Genomic DNA, 25779 nt, shown 5'->3' on the forward strand with positions numbered 1-25779 from the left:
TGCGGGCGGATCGTCATAAATCCAGGATAGTCTCAAGACAATTAACGGTATAATTATATCTGCTGAGCATAATTGGATAATTTTGTTGCATCTCTCGAAACTGGCCCTCAGGCCTGTCCAATGAGCAGGGCCCATAAATCATGCCTGCGATTGTGCCTTTCCCATAAATAAACCAGCTAAATTACTCGAAAAATGTGAATCTGTCTAAGACATTCTCGGCACTTAATGTTTCATTTAAATAAGCACTCGGCCAGCGTTGCGTATACGTACGGTGGTCGGTCAAGCATAAATTAATAGGGAAAATGCCATTTTCATTGCGCACTTTCTGTTGCCAAGGAGGCCCGTCGCAAACAATCGGGAGAAACCTGTGTGGCTGCGAGCAGAGAGACTGCCACTGCAGTTTCCCCCAGCCGAGCGCCTAGGAAGTGCACTTCGAGAGTGCATTTGTTTGCGATTACGCCAACAAATTGCTTACACGTGCCCGATGTCGTGGTCGGGGACGGGCCGGGGCAGGGGCCCAACTATAGCTATAGCCGCAGCTATATCTATACTATATCTGCGGCGAGAGAGCGGAATCGAGAGCCAGACAGCTGTGGGTGCCCGCTGGTGTGCGTATGTCTACCCATAAACAAATGCATTCGACTTCGCCTTCGCACTGCACCAACACGCGGACAAAGTGCAGCGCCGGTGTCTTGGGTGCCCGCAGCGAACTGTTTTATTTCAACCCCGGCCCTGGCTTATTCAATTTTATTGGCCAATAATGTGTCTCTTTATTGGGTCCAGATTTATAGAATTCGCTGTGCAAAGGTAGAATAAAACAAGAGGAAACGCTGCAGTCGGCTGCCCCGACTATCAGATACCCGCAACTCAGCTAAGGGAGAGCGAGGGAGACGGAGATATGCATGCTGAAAATCTGTTGTTTCGAGATGGCACACTTAATTTTCTAATAACTTTTTAATAGGTGGTCCGACTTGAATAATTTTTGGCATGTGGGTTCTATACAGGTTTTAGACCTGTGGTTGATTTTGGGACGAAGAATATGCAAGCTTAATTTCAGCAATTTAGGTAGATCGTGATCAATATACGCTTTCTTTTACCTATCTTAATCTTGTCGACAAATCTATTATAACCTAATATAGCGAGTAATGGGTATAAAAAGGTTTATAACAGAAACACATATGTATAATGTATAAATATATAATTTAATAATTTTTTGGGATCTAAATTTGTTGAAACATTTTCATATATACTGCAATTTCAGATGGTAATAGCTTGTTCGTCTAAAATGCATTTATGATCCTAATTTTGATTGTGCATCCCTGCCCATCAGATAATACCATCAAAGCAAAATGCCACTGAAATATGTGAAGTATGTTGAATATAATTTTTATGTTGAGGTGGTGGTTGGGGCGATGAAACTTTTAATGCACCCACATATCTGAAAACGCTCGTTTTATTTTGCCCTGGTCTCTGTAAAGTGGGCAAGGAATCTCCCGTCATCGTCTGTGGTCAATTTTAGCGCCTGTCGACAGCGGTTAAATAAATTTCCCCCAGCGCAGACGTGTCTGCAGTGCCCCTGATACGAATGGTTCAGAGATTCCTCACCCAGAATTCCCTCCCGTACCCTTGCTAAACTGTCCACTACGTGCCCTTGTTGGCTCTATAGTTCGAGATGTATTGAACAAGTCGGTTGGAGAGTGTTTGGGAAGATAAATTGACAAGCTGATAAAAATGTTCTGGAAAAACAATGAGAGGTCGCCTCTACTGTGTGTTGAGTTCTGTTGACTTTCCTCGAGTTGGCACTTAAGAGTGCCACTGTCGATGATTTAAATAGCCGAACGGCATAGACAATTTGTGCATACGACTAATTTGCTAATATTGCCTCGTCTTGCGAATTTTATTTTTATACCTACAAGTTGTTACAACTGCTGAAATTGCTGAAATATTAATGGAGAGTCTGTGGCCTGGGCTCATTAAAATCCATGACCGCGCTCGTAAATTTCGAGCGCAACACTCTGTGGGGCGGCGAAATTGAAATTACAAAATAAATCGCACCGTCTTTATAGTTGTCTGGTACGTATATAGTAGTCTTGGCCAGGAATTTGTTGGAAAATTAAATTAATTGGCTCGTGGACAGGCTGTCATGAGTTTTGACACTGAATGTGTTATATGTACGGATTTTACAAATATGAATAATTCAAAATAAACCTGAAACGGCTAATTGATGATATAAGTTAAGGAACTTATAGTTATAACATTGTAGTAAATTGCAGATATCGAGATCTTTTATAAATGCCAGCCAGTAATATTTATAATCCTTTTAATTGATCAAATCAAAAGTACATTGCTTAAAATAACATTTATTACACATGGTGAGTGGTTTTTAATAGCCATCATTAAATGCAATTTACGTCTTGTGGGACACTGCTCCAACCCTATCTTGAGTATGCTGACTATCAATTATAAAGACGATTATATGTATTTTAAACTGGGAACTAGTTGTGAGAACATAAAAATATTTAAATATCTATATGAAATCCCCGCTGAGTAATCTGTTACAAATGCAAAGGTATATATATTGCTAAACAAAACTGACTAGTTCGATAAAATTTCAATTTCAAATATGAATGTTTTCACTTTTCCTCACTCGACTGCAAAAGTATAGGTAGGTTTGTGCCACTGGGGATTGAATCACCCCACGTGTCAACCCTTGGCCATGTGTGTTTGCTGAAATGCAAATACCCGACAGAACTGTTATATATACCCATATATAAATATAAACACTTCGATATGAGCAAGCAATGCAGTGGAAACTAATTCAGGTTCAAGGTCAATTTCGTCGACGTTCGCCGCTCGGCGGATTCGGTGATGATAATGGCCAAGACGATGATTCGCTTCTTGCTGCAGCTGTCAATGCTCGCCTTGCTATCCATATTATGCAATATGTTTTCACTCTCCACCCCGCGTTGTTCAATGAAAATGCGCACATGTAGAGTACGGTGTGCGCCGACCGAGTGGCCAGATACTTGGGTTCAATGGCCGCGCGAAGGTTGCATAGATAAGATGTGTAAACATCGCTATGAGAGGTGTGCGTGAACCATGACCTATCGTAGGATTGTCGAAACTCAGGTATTTTTGCAATATGCTGACAAGTTATTGGCAAAGCCTTCATTATTTTTATACTTTGGCTTGAAGTCGATTGTGTTCAGATGCCTCAAGTTTTCTATTAAACTACACCCACTTTATATTATTTGAAACAGTATCTCTCGCTATGTTGGTGATCTTCACTTCATGACCACACGCTTCACGCACAACTTTTGCAATTTCCAGAATTGGTTTGACCGGCAGCTTGAACCCAACCTATAGGATTGCCCAGATATGACATAAAATCTAAATGGCAACGCTTTAAAATTAAATCCCAACATCATTTCGCAGGCAATCACAAAAGCCACAAGCAGAGCTAATTAAATTATTTTGCCAAGATGTATGGCGAACCTCGGGGAAGTGGCGATCGGCGGTTGAGGATCCACCGGTTTGGGGCGATTGTGCCTCCTTCTCCATCCCATGTTCATCTTCAGCTTCATGGATCTCCATCTCCATTCCCATCTGTTTGCTGCGCATTTCATGAAATTACGCGCTGTTAAAATCAACTTAAAAAGACTCCACGTAGTTTTATGTTTTTTCCTTCAGCCAACGAACAAAAAACAAAGTTGTAAATTATAATTTTATGTTTGAAATCTCAAACCAATAATGTGGAGCCACAAGAGTCTGCGAAAGGGTAACCAATTGGCAAGGGGCATATGATCTACGACCCTGAGAGATTGTGGTCTGCATTGGATTCGTGTGGAAAATCGAGATTCGGCTAAGTAAAACAATAATCGACACACATTGTGTGTATACATAATAGTACACTGCAGAAAAACAAAAACCATATGTAGGGAAAGCCGATTAACAAATTAGATCAAAGGTTAGATTAAGGTCTCTATTCAGAAACCGGATGAAAATTTTAGGAATTTAAACACATTTAAAAGTTATCAAATGAAATATTAGATATTTATGTATATTTCTATTTGAAAAAAAAAATGTTTTTAATTTTATTCATTTGCAAAAATTGCCAAAAAATCTTTGCTATGGATGTTGGGTATTTTTTTTTCAGTGCACGACTTAGTCGTAAGTCGTAAAGAACCTAACAAAAATATTGTAGAAATTGAGCAAAACATCGTAAAAGAAACTGAGCTCAGGCCGCTGCAACTCAGCGGCGCGCAGCTCATTAAATGCGTCTGCGCAACGTAATTTGCCTTTGAGGCGCGCACGTTTCCAACGTTAAGTTCCTGCGCAGGTTCCCGACATATTCCCCGTATCGTTACAACCCATATACTCCCCATGTACCCTCCATACACCTCCCTGCACCTCCCTATTCTGCCAAGCGTCACTCTCACAGCGACGTACCCCTACACGTTTACGACACAGCGCGACATTTACAACTTTGATGCCCGGGAAAGAGATGCAAAAAATGTTTTAGAATTGTAAAAATGTTGAAAATAAATTAAAAATGTGCTAAAAATTTCGAGCAGCCGGTACGAGGGGAAAGTCGGTACAGGCAGGGCCACTTTTATGGGCCTCTTTGTGAGCATTTTGGTGCTAGTTAATAGCTCCTATATATGTGCCGGAATAAATGCGTGTGGGCGAGGCCGAAGCTTTGCCATCGTTTCGAATTTAATGGAGGCAACAAAAACCGATTTCCAAATGGGTCCGAATACATGAGTTCTAGTTTAATGCATTAAGAGTTTAGGAACTTCTTGGACCAAAGGGGATGTACTTTATGAGGATTTCGCTATTAAGTGAGGGCAGTTACGAGGCAGTATTGAAAAGGTGGGGATACTTTGGAATGATTGATTGCTTCTTAAGTTTAAGGAACCTATCTGAATAGATTAGATCTCAACTTATTAGTAGTAATGAACCCGATGAATGCGAAATAAACTAGATTACTTTTTCTATATTTCGATATCCGATCTATAAAGGTCTACAAATTTGTGGCTATGTATATCTTAATTCCATTTGTTTCAAATAAGTTTGCTCACACTTTATAGGCACAAAAATCTAAGGATTCCCTCCTGTTATTGGTGTCTTCTTATACAGAGGTAGTACTTTATGGTCTACCACTCTTCATATCATGCGAGTTGAGCTAGACATCATATCCGAACGCTATCTAAATCATCTTTCGATGTGACAGGAAGCGCCACATCCATTTAAGCTGTTTATGCAGCAAATGCAATTTATGCACTCCCAGTCTAAATGCTCGAGTTTGCCCGCCGCAATTTACGACTTCTCAGCCAAACATTCACACTTGGACCAGAACCGACCAGACTTGGAGGCCACTAGTCCGGCTGGAGGAGCAGGTACCTCCGCGTAGCCACTGTCCATTAATGTAAATCAACGTGTGCAATTTCATTTTCAATGCAACATCGGGGGGAATTCAGTCTTTTTTCGCTCAGCCGCTGATTCGGCTTAAAATTGAAATGGCAACAAGTTTTTAATGAAGTGAATGGGGTGCACCAGGGTCCAAGTTGCTGGACTGCTGATAGACAAGCGCTGCGGAGGTGGAGGTGGAGGTGGAGGCCTGCGCCTGCGAGTGACAGAATGGTCGCGTGTTGAGGGCGTTGGTCGGCTGTCCGCCGTCGACCGGGAACCGTGGGTTGTCCGTGGCCGAATATGCAAATGCACATATTTACTTTAATGGCCATCGACATGGAGCACCACGTTGTCGGGGCTCCTGGCCATGGCCTATCAATCATTGAATTCTGGACATTAAAGACCGTATTCAAGCCGAAATAAAGTCGTTTAGACGGACGCCTTCAGTCAGGTCAAGATTCGCGCCGTGCATCAATCAGTCTTTATGTTTTTGGCCAGCGATCCGATACCGGTTAGACCAGCCGCGAGCTTGAGCCTTGGCTGCTCCGCAAATGCAGATGCATTTCGAGAAGTCCAGCGATAATATCGAACATGACCAAACAAAGGTGTGTGCGCCCGCGATGATTACATCCCATTGCGGGCGCCCAGCCCCTCGGTTTGATTTGGTAATTTATGAATTCGAGGATCTGGCATACCCGATGGGATACCCAACAACCGTCATTTGGCACAATTAGCCGGCGGAGGAAGTGCATCGGCATTGGCATCGGCACCGGCGTAACCGGAGGAGGTGGCCAGGGAAGGGCTAAGTGGCTTGGCAACCTTGTTCTCGTATGTGCGAAGTGGCTGAGAACAATGCATACTAATGAGGGGGGGCTGGTCCGCAATCAGTTAGATTGTCTCGTCTAGTTGGTACATTTTAGCCTTATTGGGCGGATAAAAACAAGATTAGTGAGTGCAGTGCATTTGGAATTTATGAAATTCTGCCCGGTGAGCTGCCGTGACGGCGTTTCGAAATATTTCAAAAATTCACCGAATAAAGAGCAATATAAATACAAAATCTAATTTAGTAATTTGCATATTTTGATGATATTGCCTGCTCTTTACAGTCAATTGGCAAGGTGCAAATAGGTTGAACGAGTCACAAACTGCAGGCAATCGAAAAGGCTCACTGCAAAAAATCACAATAACTCTTTTGACTGTTCAAGTTATCATTTTGAAACCCGCTAATTGGACCTCAAATGGATTTTTATTAAAATTCTAAATGCATGATTTAATTCTTCGGTGGCGTAATTATTTTTGTTTTTTCCCCTGCCGAAAATAAAATGTATCTGAGAGCATTTCTTGCTGTGCACAGAGTGAGTCCCTTATTCACTTCGCTTGTTCATTCGGCACGTATAATGTTGCCGTTGACATTTCGCTTAAATTAAAGATGTGCCTTATGCGAGGCAGCTTGGAATTCGATCCCTGGGAAACCTGTTTCCCCTACGGCCTGTATCAGCTGATCAATGTAACTATTTATGCAGCTAACAGTTTGGCCCGAAGTTCGTATGGCCAACTGGCCGGGGAAACTGGCTAAAACGAACTGGGCGGTTGGCTCATAAGTTCTGAAAATTATTGCTGACAGTTTTGTAGCTGGAAGTTTAATTGTTGGGATATGGAGCCGAATGCAAACATAAGTGAGTTGAAGAAATGGGAGAAGTTAGGGGTAAAAGGAAGCGCGAAGAACGTTGAACTTGGCCAAGATCACTTTAGCATTTGCGAATAAAAACGGTTTTTATGGCTAAATATGCATGCTTTTAATTACCTTGTTTTGTATGTCTTGAAATATAAATTTTAAATGCGTGAATAAATAAAGGGATGGGGTAGATTCAGGCCGAATCAAACAAACTCCATAAATATTCTAAGTACTTTGTTTAATTTAATAATTTTTAATTACTGAATAATTGTTAATTACTAATTATCTGCATCTTTCTTGTTGCACTGAGTGCTTTTTTTCTACAAGAACTAAACCACCCCTGTTTGTAAACCGCAGATTGGACTATCAATCTTCGGAAGATTATATCATTTGCGGGCGCAAACCTCTTCCGATTTAGCAGTTGATAACTGCTAGCACATAGCCACGGAGACCATAAATCATTTTCGCCCGCGGCAAGACCAATCACACACTCGGTTTATAAAGTGAGTTCTTAGCACCTATGGGCAGATGCCCGCCATAAATCTGCGAGTGCTTTGCCCCGCCGATCCGAATTCCAGTTCGGATTGAGAGTACTCGCACTCATATAAATCTGCCCCAGGAGGGGAGTGCCAGGTTGCAACTAGCGAGGCCGAGAACAATGCCTGCCCCAAGCCGGATCATAAATTGCGTGTCTGTGGAAATGTAAACAGAGCCAGAGTCGAGGCAACCCGAGACGGCGTCCGATAACTAAGTGGCAACAGAAATCCACTGCCAGTGCCCCAATCTTTCGGGGGGTCCTACATTGTTGTTTTAAGCAGTGCTTCGCATGCAATTACACCATTTGCAGCAACAAGTTTTTGTGTGTAAACGTGCTCGGCCGGCTTCATAAATATTTTATAAATTTAATAAATTGGGTGGCAAAGAATCCAGCCCGGAGGAACAATTATGCGAAGTACCTTCACATTTTAATAACACGAATGTATAAGCTCCTTGATCTCGTCAATACTGCAGAGGTAATTACATTTAATGGCTTCGGAAATGCGTTTTCCTCGCTAATGTCTGCTTTAAATAAATTACTCAGTTTTCATGATGGCAAGCACTTCCTCGTTTAATAAAATAACAGATTTAAGCACTTATACAAGAGTAGAAAACAAGGCAGCATTTTTATAATTGTTTTAATAATTGGGGAATAAATAATTGATGTATGGAATAGCCCAGCACCTCTTTGAAGGAGAGGTAAAAGAAAAATTTATCAACCCTCATTTTTTTCCGTGCACAACATATATTTTCTTCGTTAACATTCTTAAAGTCCATAATTTTACCCACTTAAAAGCCCGTTGAAACTTACACATGCTAATTTGTACTTTTTTGGGGGCCTTGTTTCACGGCTGCAGAAACTTTAAGCTCGTGTAAAAAACGCGTGCGAAATGTAATGGCCCAAACCAGTATTTAATTAAATACTTTTTTTTACAAATACTCATTATTTAGAATGATGTGAGATAACACATTTAAGTTCAAGCAGAGTAGGTGTGTCCAGCCAACATTTTTTTGTTCGCCGGATTTTATATTTCGGAAAATACTCCTATACCCCCCAATTTAAGTCACTTAAAGGGCCGTTGAAGCTTCACACATGCTAATTTATTTTTTTGGGGGTATGTTTTCACGGCTTCCAGCACTTTAGCTTGTGTAAAAGCCGAGAGCGGAGCTTAATGGCCCGCATTTCTGGAATGCACGTCGATTGAATGCAGTGTATCTTAGAACTTGGCTAAAAAGGGGGTTGGGTTCTCTTGAGAGCCCTCTAATTGGTGCCCTCTGGATGATAGCTGATTATGCCTGTACTGCAATGCAAATGGCTTTGGCAGGTTGTAAATACCGCCAACAAGGAATGCTCAAGCTTATTGGCCCTACACCTCTATCAGCTGCAGCTGCCGCGTGTTTAGGGCCACTCTAAAGGGTCCAGAGGCCAGTCGGCGAACTTCGACTACACTAATTTTCTGCTCGTAAAAAGCACTTTAATTGCGAAAAAAGAAAACCATATTTTTATTGTTCGTGCTGGAGAAAAAGTATTTTGTGGTCTGTTCCTGGATAGATTCTGGCCATATAATTAAGCTCCATTCCGGCGAATATAATCCCGACTTGGCGTAGTCCCCAGCCAGCGCGAACAAAGTCCGGCGAGGAGTATTAAAAGTAATGCCAACATATTAACTGGAAATCTCGTAAATTATCCAGCCAAATGACCTGTCAAAGCTGCCAACCGCTGCTCCGGAGCGCATTTCTCAAATATGAGAAATCATAAAAATGCAAACTACGCTCTCCAGCTGGAAGCCGGCAAATGCGAGTGTGCGAGCCATTTGAAACGAAATCGAAAACAAAATCGGGTAGAATGTATGAGAGCGCCGTATATATTCCTACCGAAAATACATTTTACAACTTTATTTTACGAGCGCAGCTAAGTTTTTGCTTTTTGCCAGGCTTTTTCAGCCGAATTGGCGGCACTAAATGTTCTAGACAGACAACTGAGAGAAGGTCTGGCCGGGTCTACGGGGTTTGGGCCTGGCCTGGAGCGCTGCCTGTCTTAAGAGCCCGAAATTAGCGCAACCCATTAAATTAATTAACTGAAGTCGAAGTTTATCGATTGCCGGTCATGGTTACCTTGACTTTGTGGGCTCGCCACCAGGGCCTGATTCTTATCGAGTCTGAGGCTTTTCGAGTTTTACGTCTGTCCATTTTTATATTTTTACTATAAGTCAAGAAGTTATTCTACATTTTACTGCCATGACTGTATTATGTCGCTGGCCTTTTTAAATTATGCATGCTTGTGTTATAGGTATCCGAACTTTTGATGCGATTTTGTGGGTACATGAAGTGAGTTTGGCAATTATTTATTTTAAACCATTTTAGGGATACATAAATACAAAATTAAGCATATACCGTAGATTCCAAGAAAAAACAAAGACTTTTAAGTAAGATTTTCTAAAAAATAGTAAAAAATAAGGAATATAAAAAGTGGAGTATAATTTTAAGGACACGTTCACGAAGAGTAATATTTTGTAACAATGCTATTTAGTAATTGTATTGAGATTTTGTTTCAGCAAAAAAAATAATAAAGGTAAGCTCTATCATTTGCCCACATAATTTACAACATTGACAGACATTTTGAGATATTATAATTGTCATTTACAAGTATTTGTATTGTCTACTTCTGCCACAAAATATATTTAAAGCCCCGCCAGTGTTTACCTCAAAAAGAAAATCTATACGGTTTTTTGGGTATGGTCGGATATAGACAAAAAACAATAATCTAATACTTACGAGCTCTAGTAATAAAACATTTTCTAAAGGTCTGGTGATCCTGGTAGTGTAATTGCAATTTAAGGTACATAAGCTATTTAAGATAATTCTAATACTGATTTACCAAAGGTTTTTTCCAATAGCTTCACCCAATATAAATATCCTGTAGCTTTAAGTATCTGGCTTGTCCAGATATTTATAATGCACTAATCGAATTATAGTGACCTTAACCTGGCGCTTTTGAAATTATCTCGAACGCAGAAAGCCTCAATCGAGGAGTGGCCGGCAGATACTAGAGCAGTAGATTGTTTTACAATATGGGCACTCAACCCAAATCGGTGGGTTATGATGCCCATCAGAATTAATGACAAAATGATAGCCCGGCGCAGGAGCAAGTGCGGCAAGAACCGCGGATCCAGGACGGAGTGCCAAGTGTGTAACCTCGCGTCTGGAGGTGAGTCGCAGCCGGCATGACTGATTCCGGACTCGAGCAGCGCCAGTGTGGGCAGCAGCAGGCCAAACTAATGAGCCGTCCGACTCGTTTTGGGGGACTGGGAGTAGGAAATGTGCAACAAAGTTGCCAGCGAGAAAACTCGATCTCGGTTCCTGTTTGAAGACGGGTTAGTTAACTCCCGGCCGGCGATCGAGATTACGAATAAGTTTACACGTTTGTAGACATCGGGGCCACAACCTGGCTACCGGCACACGGGCACTCGAGGAACCGAATCGGAGGAGCTGCCGGGCCTGGTGAGCCCGAAGACCTGGAGCGGTGTTCAATTGATTGACGAACTGCCTGCAGTTGACAGCCATCGGTTGTATTGTCTGCACTTATGCTAAACGATCGCCGTAATGCCGATCCATGTCTGGCTGCCATTACGCGCTGATAATATGCATAAAGCAGTCACCGGCGAGTGGAAAATGCAACTGTGAAAAGGCTTCATGCCTGCTTAGCACTTTGATGGATGGTCTTGTTGGATTGGCCTGACAGCTCCGCTTATAATTGTCCGCAGACTAGGCTGCATTTGTATGCCGCGTTGTGTGCCGAGATGCAATTAGGGGAACGTGGTCAGCCGAGCGTTGGATGGTCCCCATAGCACCTGATTCGGGGGATTCGGATTGGGAGTCCACACCCCCAGACGAAATTCATCAGCTAATGAGCTTTTACACCAGTGACTCCATTCCTAGTTCTTGGGAACTACGACCATAAACGCTGGTCCCAAGGAGCAGCGGATAGAGTAATGGTTACTTAATTCAGGGAATTATTCATAAGCGGTCGTTTTTCTTCATTTATTCGTGTCTACAAGATTAAAGGCTCAGACTGCAGTATTATAATTCACTAGCACTGAGAGTTTGGCTATCTCAATGTTCCTATATGAAGACATGTTAGTCCTAAGCCATAATCCCTGGCAACAATGGAACATTTTGATATTACCAGAGAGCGTTGTATGTTTATTTAAATCATATTATGGTTACGGGCAGATCCCCCACTTGCTAAATGTTTTAAAAAGTTCAAGAATTAAGTAGATTAGGGAAGACCCAGAACTCTCCTAAAAACTAAACTTTTGAAAATATTTATATTTTCGCTGATAGGTCGGGGTGCTAATTTCAGTCAGAACCTAACTTCATCAGTACATTTTGCCCTCCATTATTGTCTATCCTTCTATTGAATTTTTAAACTATATAATAATTTAATATACTTCTGTTTACCTATCTGCCCAAAAGCATAGCGTGTATGAATAATGGAGCTAGGTGCACTTTCCCACACATAAATAAGGCTTAACTGCTTTAAGATCGGCTGATCAAATCACTTAATAAAGGAAGGCGGCACTGGTGCCTTCAGGTGTCAACCGTTGACAGCTTGGTGTGCCCATGTTAATTGTTTATTTCATGGGCCGTCACCGACGGCACTCTGCCTGTCCTGCCAAGCACTTCAAGTTGGTTCGTGCGGGGCTGAGTCTCACGGTTTTGTACTTCGAGCACTGTAAGTGAACTGTTTAGGAGAATGTTTTAATATGTCCCAAATCAAGCATGTAAATTATGTTTATCTGCGAAAACAAACTCTAATTGCCATCTACAAATTATACTACCCTTGGTGGCGGAGAAAATAGCATTTCCTCTGAGTCTAATTCAACATTCTTAATATAATACCCGAATATTTTACACATTATTTTAACTTGAGAACAAACAATCATTTTTAATAAAACATTTTGAAATTAAATAACAAAAAATCAAATAAAAAAATGTTATAATTATAAGAAAACATGCTACTGAATATGTTGTATAGTATTCTTTCTAACCCCTAAGTATGCAATACTTGAACTTTATTTAGAGGGATTAATGCTAGTTGGAAGGATCAAACGGTTTTTACGCAATTTAAATACTTTCACCATGGGTATCGATTAGTCGAAAGCGTTCGCGCTGGCACTCCTGCTGGCTTCTTTTGTTATTTACTAGTCTGGGCCCCGAGAACAACAACAACTTGATTAGGCCTTCTGTCGGAGGCGTCTCTGCCCCAGATGCCTATGGTACGTGCCGCGACGCCGCGTGGTTTCATGGATCTGTCCTCGTTGCTCCCAGCGGCGGCATTTGCGGCCTATAATTAGGTGGCCATCATTTAGAGGCGCGAGATGCAGTCCTCGCCAGATGCAGTCCTCGCCAGACTCCTCTGGGCGAAAAGGGCCAGGATGGAAACGCAGTGCAATTTTCTTAGTGCTTTTCATTTCATTTTCAATTTTCCCTCTGCACTTTACTAAATGAGCCATAAATATGGCTAGATACTTGCAAAGATCACAGATTAGGCAAGTTACATGTTATTCATGACAGAAACAACCACAGACTACATGGCCCTCATTAAATAAAATGAACCAGTGCAAAATAACTCATGGTCGAGACTTTGTTTTAAAGAAAAACTAGTATCAATCAAAGTTCTTAAAATGATTTTAAAATGTTGTGAAATGTATATTTCACTCAGGTCAATGAATAAAATCTTCGAATACATCAAACACGCACTTGAAATCAAAAACTTAATATTTATAAACATTGCAATCTCCGCTCGGCAAAAGAAGTTAACTAAAACTTGTTACCGTTCCGGATCAGAAACATCTAGCTCATAAATTAATTGTAAATGAATGCATAACGAACTCCGTTTAGCAAACAGAATAAAATAATTTGGGTAAAATAGGAAAAATTAAAAAAATGTAAACTTTTAAGTCGGGTCAAAGACAACAAAAAGTAAGATAAATTATTATAAGCAGCTTTATTTCATCATCCGAATATATATTCCAGTTTTTTGATTAAATAATTATTTTATTTTCGAGCACGTGTAGATGCTCGCTTACATCGACATGTACTACCTTCGTAAGTACCTGCACAGCACTGAAGGATCATCTAAATCTCAATTTTTATCGGGGAACTCAAACGGAGTACAAACCATAAAATGGAATGTTACACGAGTGATGAAGTTAGCTTCTGACTAAATATGTTTAGCACCCCGACCTATCAGGAAAAATATAAATATTATCAAAAATGTTGTTTTTAAGATTATTCTGGGTATTTTCTAATCTACTAAATTGCCGAATTTTTGGAAACTAAGCAGTAAGTTTGTTAGCAATTAAAAAAACTGCCCGTAATGGTTCCTGTTCAATTTTTAAACAGCAGTTGCTAACATCTACGGTAAGTTAAGGCAAAAATATAGACTTAAATAATGCTCTCTGGTGATATCAAAATGTTGCACAGTTGCCGTGGATTTTAATAAAATATGGTGACAACTCTGGTATTCAGCATTTCAACAGGCTGGAGAATGTTGAATTGCTGAAATTTCTGAAAATCTAGTTTTTAATAAGCAGCTGGCCAAAATTCAAATAAACCTATTATTTGGCAAAATAACCCTTCCGGGAATTTAGTTTATGATTTAAATCAATAAATATATTATGTAAGCTTGCACTCACCCAGGGGCACATTGGCGCCATTCTTGCGATTGACGGAAACTGAGATCGGCAAAGTGGCGGCGCCGGAAGTGGACGATGGCGAGGGCGAGGACGAGTCGCAGGAGCCCTCCAGCGACTGGGCGGGCGTTGGCACCGTGGTCATGTGATGGTCGGCACTGGTGATCACCGAGGTGCCCGAGGACCTTCCACCTCCAGCTCCGCCGCCCGAGCTGGCTCCTCCACCTCCTCCTCCCCCGCCTCCATTGCTATTGCTGGATCCGCTGCTCGAGGTGGCCGCTGCGGCGTTGCTGGAACTGGCGGCTCCTCCGGAGCTGCTGCTGGCCGGACCCACACTTCCGCCATGCTCGCTGTGCGGCGGAGATCGCAGGGCGGTGTGCTGCGGCGGCGCCTGCTGGTGCGGATGTGGATGGTGGTGCTGGTGGTGGTGGTGGTTGTGCGAGTGTGGGTGGCTCTGGTGTTGGGCCACTGAGGCAGCTGCGGCGGCCGCCATGTGGACGTGGTGCGCATGGGCATGGCCATGGAGGCTGGAGGCGGCCGTGGAGGAGCCTCCGAGATGGGAGGCCGGGGCCGACGGAGCTGCTGCTGCGGCTGCTGCTGCCGCGGCGGCCTGCTGGTGGTGCAGGACATGTCCATGATGCGAGTGGTGGCCGTGGGCGTGATGGGCATGCACATGGTGGGAGTGGACGTGGGCGGGAGCAGCGGCATGGTGGTGGTGGCCCAGGAGCGCTGTGGTGGCCGTTCCCGAGGGCGGCACCTCGTGCATGTGCAGCGCCCGCTGCTCGTCCTGCGCCTGAGCCCGCCTCAAGGCCGTCTGCAGGGCCATCACCCGCTGGCGATCCGCCGTCAGGCGGCACTTCTCGCAAGTGCAGTAGCGGAACTTGCAGTACCGCTTGTGTCCCTTCAGGGTGATCTTCAGGCCGTGGTTGCGGCAGCGGGCGCAGTTGGGCGGCGTCCTGGGCGAAATGGAACTGCCGCTGGAGCTGGAGGCCCCGCCACACACGTCGTTCTTCGAGTCGATCATGTCCGAGTCGGACATCGTGTCGCTGTTCCAGTTCTCCTCCGAAACCATGTCTGCAGCTTCTGGTGTCCTAGGTAAGAGTTCGAGTGTCTATGTTTATTTTCCCAAGCTTTAAGCTAATTTCAGAAGCATTTTCCGCAATTGATTAGTATCTGATTAAATCACTGGGATTTTTGATTATTTAACTTTTATAGTTTAATTTAATAAAACTTGACTATTTGGGAAGTTTAAATATTGAGGTTGCGGTTAAGTCTCGATTTGATTAATGTAAGTTTGTAGTTATGTATGTATTTGTCTGTAGATTACTGAGAAATATTAGAACTTCTATTTCACTTTTCCGTATTTGCTGGATTATTTTAAATTTGAAAGCCCCTGAAATGAGAACATTTTCACATTTGTTATTATTTTGTTGAAAATATGTGAAAAAAGTTTAATAACAAATAGTATTTTCCTATCCTATTTTTGTACAACTGCACTCTACTCAGCTAATGAAATTCCACTGCATTCATTTACTTCAAACAACAAGCACAAATATTTATTTACGATTGGGAAATGTGTTTTTCCTTTGTATGCTTGACTAGCGGTAGCAAACAATTTACATTTGTATTGTTAACGCCAGAAAATGCTTGCAATATTTTTGCATACACCTCACTCCGAAATAAAAGCCTAATGAGATCAGGCAGCTTCATTTCGATTGGCCGTGGATTATTGCATGTCATATGGCAATAAAGTAAGAATATTATTCAGATTCGATCAGCCACGCCTCATTCACATTGAAACTCTGAGTTCAGATTCGTATTGGATATCAGAAACAACTCGAAGGCGGGGTCGGACACGTAGATACTTTGTATTGATACTTTGTATTGATAGAAGTAATGAATTTGTCACACAATACTGTCCCAAACCGATCTAGCGGATGCGCAACAAACTAATGGGACAGTGGTAAAGAATTATGGCTGACTTTTGACTCTTTAACCTGGCAGTGTATAATTTGCAAAGCGTTACTTGCTAGATACATTTACGTAATGCCATTATATATAATTCGTAAAATAATGTGTTAAGGTATTGTATACTTTGAGTGGGCGATAATTTCCAGGCAAACATATGTTAATGAACATTATTTTTCCGAACACAACTTGTAAGTTTTGGATCTTTACATTTAACATAATTCTTATGGGTAAAAATAAAAGCACATTTGTTTTATTTTATAAGTTTTTCCTTTGCGTTCTATCCAATTATTACTTGCGAAAACTATTGCTTGGCCTTTCCGTATTTTTAATGAGAGTCAAAAACTTATAAGAAATGGGTACTTTTAAAGAGTATTTCTACCAACTTTTTAGAAGATACCAAAGATTGACTTAAACTAAGTTTTAAAAGATGAATCATTCCTCTCCAATTTGTAATATACTTTCTAATTGTGGTTAAAATCGAACTAATAATTTTAATAACGAATTTGAGCACAACACTATTTTTTGGGCTTGCACCATTCTAACTTTTTTTGTCCTAATAGTTATGCAAAGGGATTCAACTATATTTTTTAATTGCTTATAATCAATCAATTTACCTGCTTAGCGTATATGTATGTTGCACTTTATATTGTGTTTTAAAAATTCTTTTAGTAAAATTGGAAAATACGATGTAATATTCTTAATTGATTCGTATTTAAAGTTAACTTTATATATTTCTAGGGTTTATTGGTTATGGCTAGAAATACGGTATATTTGCCGGATTACTTTTGATGATATAGTAGAAAGGTAGGATAGCTTTTGGGGAATTTCGCACATAGCACTTGTTCACACAATTCCAATTATACAGTCACTCTCAGCTGTATGTATGCAAATATCAATCAATAGTCGTCACACAACAAACAAAAAATCACACTTTCAGTGTTGCACGATCGCGGTCGCCTGGCAAAAAGCCGCCGGTGAAGCACGCTGCTGATGAAACCGATTGCAGTGCAGTCGAACGAGTGAGTCGGCTACGATAGGCAACGGCCAAAATCAATATTTATAGGGCTGCATAGACCTGGTGCTAGGCGTACGACTTCTCAAACGTTCCGCGAGTCGCGAGCCGAGCTTTGCTGCTGCTGCTGCTGACCGATCTGAAATCTTTGGCATGCACAAGGCAACTCACATTGGCCCGCAAGACGCGGATGCAAAGAACTCGCAGCGCCGAGCAAGCGGTCGGCCAGTGCGCCAGTATTGGTGCCCGCCGCGGCTGCGAGTGTGTGTGCGGCGGTGTTTGGCCGTGTTTGCGTGGAAGCGGGCGCCGCCAACGAAACGGAACCGAAAATCGCATCGAGAGAGCGAGAGCAGCGCCCCAAACTAAGCCACAGTGGCCCAAAGTCCTTGATAATCCTGCGGAGCTTGTGCATGTTTGAATTTTAAAATTGAGTACTTTCCTTTGTTTTATAGAAACAAACTGTTTTTGATCATTTAAAATATATTAAACAGCAATTAGAAAAATTATATATATCTATATCTGCACAGCTTAAACATGTTGGGAATTACAGGGCGCTAGAAGCAGATAACTTTGAAAACTAAGCATTTTATTTTGTTTTACATACGTAAATAACTAAAATTTGTTTAAGCCGGAGTTATTAAGAAATCAATAAATTAATTGTCTAAAACTAATCCAGATCAATTTTAAAAAATCCTACAAATGACTTTAAAGAGCTTATTCGTGGCAAAAAAAAGTTTTTAATTAGTTAAATAATTCCTGTATTCTTTCCATTTAATTAATTTAACGATATTTGAAAAATCTGTAATATATCTGGTTTATTTTTTTATCAAAAGTTATTTCAAGAAACAAAATTAAAGATTTTATGTTAACTCTTCATAGCCAAGTCACCATTTCCATTTCTTCTAATGCATTGCTGGAAAGGCTTTGAATTTTTTTGAACCCAACCCCACGTTTTGGCACCACTGTGCTACGTCGGCGCTGCGTGCACTTGGAGAAATGTGGGGGCTGCACACCAACACACCTCGCGCTCGCACTTGCAGCACACACTCGCGACGACATAGTAGTACATAGTACTAGTACATAGGCAGCCTCACACACATTGGCTGGCTCTGCGGCGTTGTTGCTTCCGCTGTCGTTGTTGTTGCCCCGTGTTTCGCTGCACTCGTGTGTAGTTGTGTTGCCGGTTGCAGTCGCCTCGCAACTTGTCCGGGTTCGAGTTGCAGTTCCATCGCGTTGCAGCGACTTTTGCCTAATTGCTTCGCATTTCTGCCCGCCCGCTTTGTGCTGCGAATTTTATTGCATTTGTTTTGGTTATTGTTCGCTCTAAAGGGCGTATGAGTGATGTGCATACTGGCAGATAGCACTCGGGTCTTATGGTCTTTCGGTGGCTTGTGCAACGTTCTAACAAAGGAGTTTTCAAACACGACTACACAGTCGATAAGAGTGCACTCCAAGTGGGCTATTGGAACTCAGTTTTCGTTAAAGATATGGCCGTGTAATTCGGTATATATACTCCTTATCTAACTAGGTTGAATATAATACTACACTGAGACTGGCTGCACTTAAAAAGCCTTTTTAATTTATGTACTGAAATACAGGACGTAAGAGAACAACCGGGTCAATTTAACACCCTAGGCTGTCTGCTAAATTGTCAGGATAAAATGGTAAATGTCTTTTTATTATGCAGTCATTTATATACTTCACTTCCCTGTACAGGCAAGGGGTGAATTAAGATACTGTATCTTGTTACCTTAACGGAACTTAATAATTATTACCAATTCATTATTCAACACCGATCCTGTTTTTATGTAAATAAATGTGTATGATTTTTATTAATTTTAATGGTGTGCCTTGAAGATTAATTTACTTGAATTTATTATATTGCACACTTATAAACAATCCTTTAGCAAAATATTATAATACGTTTTTGGAACATGTTAGAGGCTGTTTATTAATAACTCGTAACTCCATTTTTTGAATTGATTCAACATTCATATTTGTTTAACATTGGAAAGGGAATAAAAGATTCTTTCTATATATTTGCACACATTTTCTCTACATCGGCTGGCGTGTTTAATTCGTGTTTAATCTAATTTGCACTTAGTTTGACATTAGGGTGACTCATTGAACCTGCCTATACGTATTTACACTTAAAATGTTTGACGCTTGATTAGAGAGCAATGGAAGAGAGATAAGGGGAAAAAATGTGAGCGAAGGAAAAACCTTCAGTAATTGAATATTTCAACTCACTAACTAAGTGATATGAGGTGTTTGTCTGCCTCAATTTGAGACACCCTTAATTACTTTATTTCGGGATCCAAGGAGCTAATACCCTGTACTTAAAGGAGGGTAAATTGGGCATGAAAGATGTGCTGATAACGGGCCTCGCAGTTCGTGCTAGCACCAGATACCCGCCCCTTCTGCCCCCACCCTCCCCCGGTGGCCACGGCAAAAAGTTGTTACTACTGCCTCTGTGTTTAAAAATTGCACACGATCGCTTATCTTGCATGTCGCCTCTAATTTGTATTTGCGGAGAGACCCGAGAGAAAGAATCGCTCCGCAGAGCCACTTGCGGAGAAAGGCCGGGGGCCTATCAGCGGACTGGCGATTCAATATTTGCTAATTATGTGACGGGCGGGCGGGAAATGGGAAAATGCAAAGTGTCAAGGGAATCGGCTTTTAGCCGAGAAGGAGAGCCGGATTAAATTGATTGCAGGTGAGCACAGAAGACGCGCAGCTTGTGCAGCTTATTTGTCTAAAGCGGAAGAGATCCCGATAAGAGCCCACTTCAGGTTATTAATGGGCCAAGGGCAACTTGGCGTTATAAATGGCAAAAGCGCCTTAAGTCGTTTATATGATAATTGCACGCGCGGCGCAGCTTATAAAATAAATTGAGTATGCAGATCATTATGACTGTGCACTCAGAAAAACACATCTCCAATTATTAGAAAATTCTGAGGGGCAGATTAAACAAATCATTTTATAAGATGTTTTCAAGCGCTTGTTTCTATACGTTGTCTTGAATTTTTCAAACAAATGCAGTTAGTCGAAGGCCAAGTGTTAAATGGCCGTTTTACGTCCGACTTCATTCATACGAATATAATCATGGTCATCAACATGTGAAGGCTTTAATTAACTTATACATTGTTGTCCAAGTAAGCTGCCTTTACAATTAGAACAAAAAGTAGTATAAAGCACTGGCTATCACACGCTTAGTTTCTCTTCCGTATAACTCACTTCCAAGTGAAATTAAGGTTTAATATATTCATGAGTATGGAACGCCCCGGATAATCAATGGTAGCTCTAGTGACAAAACCGGCTGGTGCGAATTCTAGGTCCTGGGCAAGGCGATTTACGTATTTTGCATTTGCATATTCCTCATAAGCATTCAGACTTCTGTCCAATTTGCCTTATAAGCACGCACCACTGGCCTCCGATCACCGCCCCCGCAGTCACAACTGGAATTCCCCATAGACCATCCTAATAGTGTCTTAGAGTCCCGTGGCGCTACGCGGAGTCTCCCGAGGGCGGCTGTAGAACACGACCTGTTGCTCGTTTCCTGTTCAATTTGGTAGTCAGACAATGGACCGTTTCCCCTGCCTGCCCTGCGGCCGCCCGCTGCCCCAGCGACGTCATACCGCGGTTGTAGATGGCAATCGTGGAGTGTACCTGCCCCTATCGCCATTAAGCCTTGTACACACGAGCATTTATGTCAGGCAATTACAAGGTAGTTTGCAACGCCCACGAAGCCGGCGAAAAGGGTGGCAAGGCGCAGGGGCGGGGGTAGGACATTTGGTAGCAGACACCGAGCGGTCATAACTATAACTCATTGTTCACTTACCGGGGACAATGCCAATTGCATGCACCAGCCCAAGTATCTGCGGGTCCACTACTGGGCGCAGTATCTGTATCTGCATCTGCAATCTGCCTCCGCGCGGTGTGCTTCGCTCTTGGTTATGCAAGCACAGCGAGAGAAAATAGCACTCGGAGCGAGAGATACGGGGAGTACGATCGGATCTGATCGGTCGGGATCGTATGGGATCGCTCGAGACCGAGAGTGAGAGTGTGGAGCCGGTAGAACTTTGTTTTTTTCCTCTCACATTTGCTTCTTTTATTTGTTATCTTAAACCGTACAAACTGCGGCCGCAAACGCTTTTGCTTAGCATGGCACTCGCGTTTCGATTCGGTTCCCTGTAGGCACGCGCATTCTAGAGATATTTTCGGACTTTGCACTGCAACTAAAAAACTAGTGCACAGAATTTTAGTTTTCGGACCTGATTCCGCTCCAGTTGGGTTCTGTCGAGGCTGAGATTGCGATTTCCAGCACGGGTCGCAGCTGAGCAGCGCGCACACGAGCGCAAAGGACGATCGGTGCCAGCAAACTGGTTGCGGAGCCACGAGCTCTGGGCACGACCAGTACCAGTCCGACTAGCAGGCCAGCGAAACCCACAGCAAGAGCCAGCGGACACACAAACGGACGACGGACTTGCAGGCGGACGGGCGGACCTAAAACTGAGCATGTGTCGCTGGCACAGAGACGGGCCCACCGACTGACGTCGCCATGCTCTTGCTATTTGCACTGCGGTGCACCGCGGAAAAAGAAACGATTGCGGGCGCAGCCGACCCGCACGACTGCTGGGTGTTCTACACATAATCCGATTCCACATAAAAACTAGCTGGGAATAGAAAATTTACAGGTGTAGGGATTTGATTTTATATTACTTTTTATTTAAATATTATTAAAAACAACATTTCTCAGTAATGTTTGAAATCAATAATATCCATTTACTAATGCAAAGCTTTATTTTGCCAAAAAGTATGCTTCGAAAAAGTTATGGATCCCTCATTGCGGATACTTGTTATTTACCCTCAACATTTGTTGCATACCTGTGAGGGCTTACCGAGGTTTTGATTAAAGCAACTGAAAAGGTAGATTATTAACGAAAGCACCCATCTTTTTTACTCTGAGTGCTTAAAATAAACAAAGGTAGAAAATAAATGCTGTAATGAATTTATTTTATTTTATTTTATTTACCAAACATTCTCCTTGACTATAACATTTTTAGCACATGATTTAGTTCAGACTTATTCTAAGAGAAAATATATCTTTACCATAAAATTGGTTTTAATAAGATATACTTTATATGATATATGTATTTAATATGGTTAAGTAAAAACCGTATTTTTTCGCTTCGCCCAAGCATTCTAGCAAGCTAATAAACTCCATAAAAGATTGGAATTCGGAGAACTCAGACGAAAGCATCTTGGGAGCGAAACGGGTCTGCGAGAGCGAAAAGTGCATTTGCCCCATTAATTAGAGAGGACAAAGCCGAAAGCATGCTCTCTCCACCAGAGCTCTTCGCCTCTGTGCGAACTCTCTTTGGAATCCGCATGTGTTTTCGCCAATCTCTGCGAGAGACTCGGGTGGAGCAACTTTGTTGCCGTGCATTGACGTCTCCGCCTGCATGTGTCGATCGTAAATCTGCACTCTCGCTCCGCTCATGTTCTCTTTCTCCGCTCATGGCTCTCTGGGCGGGAGCAGAGGACGCGCCAGATATGGGGAGAACCGGGTCTTAGCGTCTAGCCAACGATATAGGTCGAACCTCTCAGCTGGGCTTCGGCCTGCTCCGAATACGGATGACACCTCCAGACCCACCGACTTGCGTGCGTCGCACTCGCATTTATCACATTTAAGGTCCCCTTTCATCGTCAGCCGTTGTACTCGCCGGGATCGTTTATTCAGGCCGCAGGAGATAATTGAACCGAAGCTCGGCTCCATTAAAAGTTACCTTCGCCCCCGGGCGGTGCACGCAACTTCCCAGCCGACTCCCAAAAATGGTCCAAAGAGGCCTGGTAACAACAGGGCCTTAACCGATCTTTCGGTAGTCTCGCCTCGGTGGGCGAATTGAAGTGGAAATTATGGTGCGGCCGTCAGGAAATAATATTAATCATCTCCGATCCATTATTTAAATAAAACTCCCAAAATGAAAGGCATTTTTAATGCGTTGTTGGTTAAGTTTACGTTTTGAAAAGTGTTTAGGCCACTTTCTGGGTTATATATGCTTCCTATGAAAATAGTCCCTATAGAATAGATACAAAACTATGGCAAAATGAGTTAGGTAGTTTTCTAGATAAATTTATAGTACATTTCTTTTACTAGGTATGAGTATTGAGTTTGTCAGATCTTAGAGCATATTAATTCTTACTGAAATCTCATATATATTTATAACATCTCATCACATGCCAATGCCCACCGGCGGAATTCTCAGAGCTGCATTAGCGCATTTTCTGCATATTCATGCGATGGGTCGCACGCATTTTAGCCAACATTAAGGCCGAGTGTCGAAAGAGCTTGGCTGGAGGCATCTGCAGTTGCAATCTCATAAATCAATTAGCGAAGAGCGGCGCGGGAAGAGTATCTCGCAGATACGGAGCCCAATTCGAATCCGAATCGAAACCCGTTTGGATGTATTCGCTCTCAAAAAACGCCAACAAACCTGGGGCCAGAACGGCAAACAAAAATACTCGGACCAGAGAAGCAGAGAAAATGCAAATGGTTAAGAAACCGGCAAATATTTATTTATGACTCGCTCTCTCGCTCCCTGTTCCACTCTCTGCATCTGGCAGATACTCTACCTCAACTCCTCTTCATCGCAGGCCCGCGGCCGTGCGACCCCCGCATCGATCAGCCCGCGCTCAGCATGTTTTATTTTTAACGATTCCACATCCACCGCAACCATCGGTGGCAATTGCAAACATTTATACAAATTGACGTTTAGCTGTCGCAGTTGTCACCTCGAAAGCCGCACCAAAGATACACGACACACCGACGACATCGGGGAATGCTGCCAAGTGCTCGGCGCAGAATTCTCCGGATGACCCGGCGAGGTAATGGTAATCCAAGTTGCCGACCGCAGTCTGTCTCCGCAGATACGGCCCCACGCTCCCGCAGCCCGCCCCCAATTCCCTTCTCCACTCGCTTGGGATGCCCGTTCCCGGCGGCTCGTGTTCGTGTTTTATAATTGTTATGGCCATTCTACAAGTTGTTGTACATTGTTAGCGGCTTGCAGGAGGCTTTTGGCTGCGTTGGGGCTCGGTTTGCGGTGGGGGCAGAAGGTGCACAGTGAAAAATTAGATCAATGGCAAAGCAAAGTGTGCAGAATACATATTTAACTTAATATTATCTCTTGATAAGCCGAAGCTTAAGAAAGGTCAACAGAATCAACTCATTTTAAAACCACAAGGCTGTAGAAGTTATCGAAAGCACTGACAAATGCAAAATAAAATCGGAAATATCTACTTCTAAATAAAACATCATAATTTTTTACAGTGCAGATATTTTAAAGGTGCATAACCCTTTGCTGCCCAATAAATATGAACATTTTCATATTTTTAAATAATGATTTTCAGTACTCTAATATTTGTTTTGAATGTCGGAAAATATAGCCTTGCCTTATTATTGTAAATTAATAACATGTAAAATACAATAATATGTAAAATCATAAAAGTTATGTACATTTTTTTTCTGTACAGCTGGGTTGCCCGTCGAGTTGCTTAGGCATGCGAATCGCACACATGTCTGGCGCCCGGATCGCAAATGTATATCAACCACTGTCAGTTTGCATTTCCTCTGAAAGCCCAGTTCGGAACGGATCGGGTGCATATCTACACGAAGACAGAACTGCTTCCGTGAAATTGCTCAGCTTGGCAAAGATGAAATATGGCAACAATTTTGGGGCTCGCTTAAAGCCACTTTGATTAAATCTTAAATTGTTAGTCAGTCAATTAAACAAGTGGTTGAGTTCTACGGAGCAGAGCAATTAGGCGGGAAATTCTTTACAGTCTTGGGACATAATATTTTGTACTTTGATTTAACTACTTGGGGTCTTGCCCAACATAAAATTGATAAATATTTACAAGGTATAATGGATCTTTTAGGCACTTATGAAGACTGCTAAAATTACTGTGTACAGCATAATGGTTATAATTTGACGTTATGTTTGTGTTGTGCAGACATAAATCTTTATGTTGTGTTTACCTTTTCGGAACAGGCTTCGATACATCCTTGAAGAACACGTCGCTTGCTTTTTGATCATCTTCGGGCTCTTAACCTTGTTAATTTTCAGCCCCCCTCTCGCCCAATCGATGGGAAATTTGAGATGTTTTTGAAGCCGAACAAATTGGTAGCTTAATGACAAATGGGGTGCCAAAAAACGTGTTTTATGTTCATAACCAAGATACGCAGAGTTATTTAAAGCAGGCAGGCACAAGATTCCGTGAGGCAAAAACAACCACGAGGAGGAAGATTGGAGCAGTCCTCGAAAGCGAAGGCAATCTGCATATAGAACGCAACCAAAGGACAAACCTTTTAACCGACCAGCGGAAGGAGTGGCAAGAGGAAAGGTAGTGAGGATGAGGACGAGAACTGCTCTTCAAGGAAGGGGTCTCGAACCGAGAGTAATTTACGCCTGCAT

The 25779-nt window shown here is 42.2% G+C and overlaps 1 protein-coding gene across 4 annotated transcripts in view; it reads right to left on the bottom strand.

The window, feature by feature from the left end:
• LOC108027224 (protein doublesex) overlaps positions 1 to 21822 on the bottom strand; it is a 49537-nt gene extending 27715 nt beyond the window's left edge. Inside the window, exons 1-2 of one of the 4 annotated variants that reach the window (XM_017098554.3) lie at positions 21147 to 21822; positions 14326 to 15715 (exon numbers count right to left, since the gene is read on the bottom strand). In XM_017098554.3, the coding sequence (XP_016954043.1) occupies positions 14326 to 15394 (1069 nt within the window). In that variant the 5' untranslated portion in view covers positions 15395 to 15715; positions 21147 to 21822. Of the gene's footprint in view, positions 1 to 14325; positions 15716 to 16907; positions 17714 to 21146 lie in introns of those variants that run through there. The other 3 variants (XM_050888551.1, XM_017098553.3, XM_044090820.2) reach the window with 3 other exon arrangements.
• Between the last annotated feature and the right edge of the window lie 3957 nt (positions 21823 to 25779).

The sequence above is a fragment of the Drosophila biarmipes genome, chromosome 3R (genome assembly GCF_025231255.1).
Source record: "Drosophila biarmipes strain raj3 chromosome 3R, RU_DBia_V1.1, whole genome shotgun sequence".
NCBI classification, from domain to species: Eukaryota; Metazoa; Arthropoda; class Insecta; order Diptera; family Drosophilidae; genus Drosophila; species Drosophila biarmipes.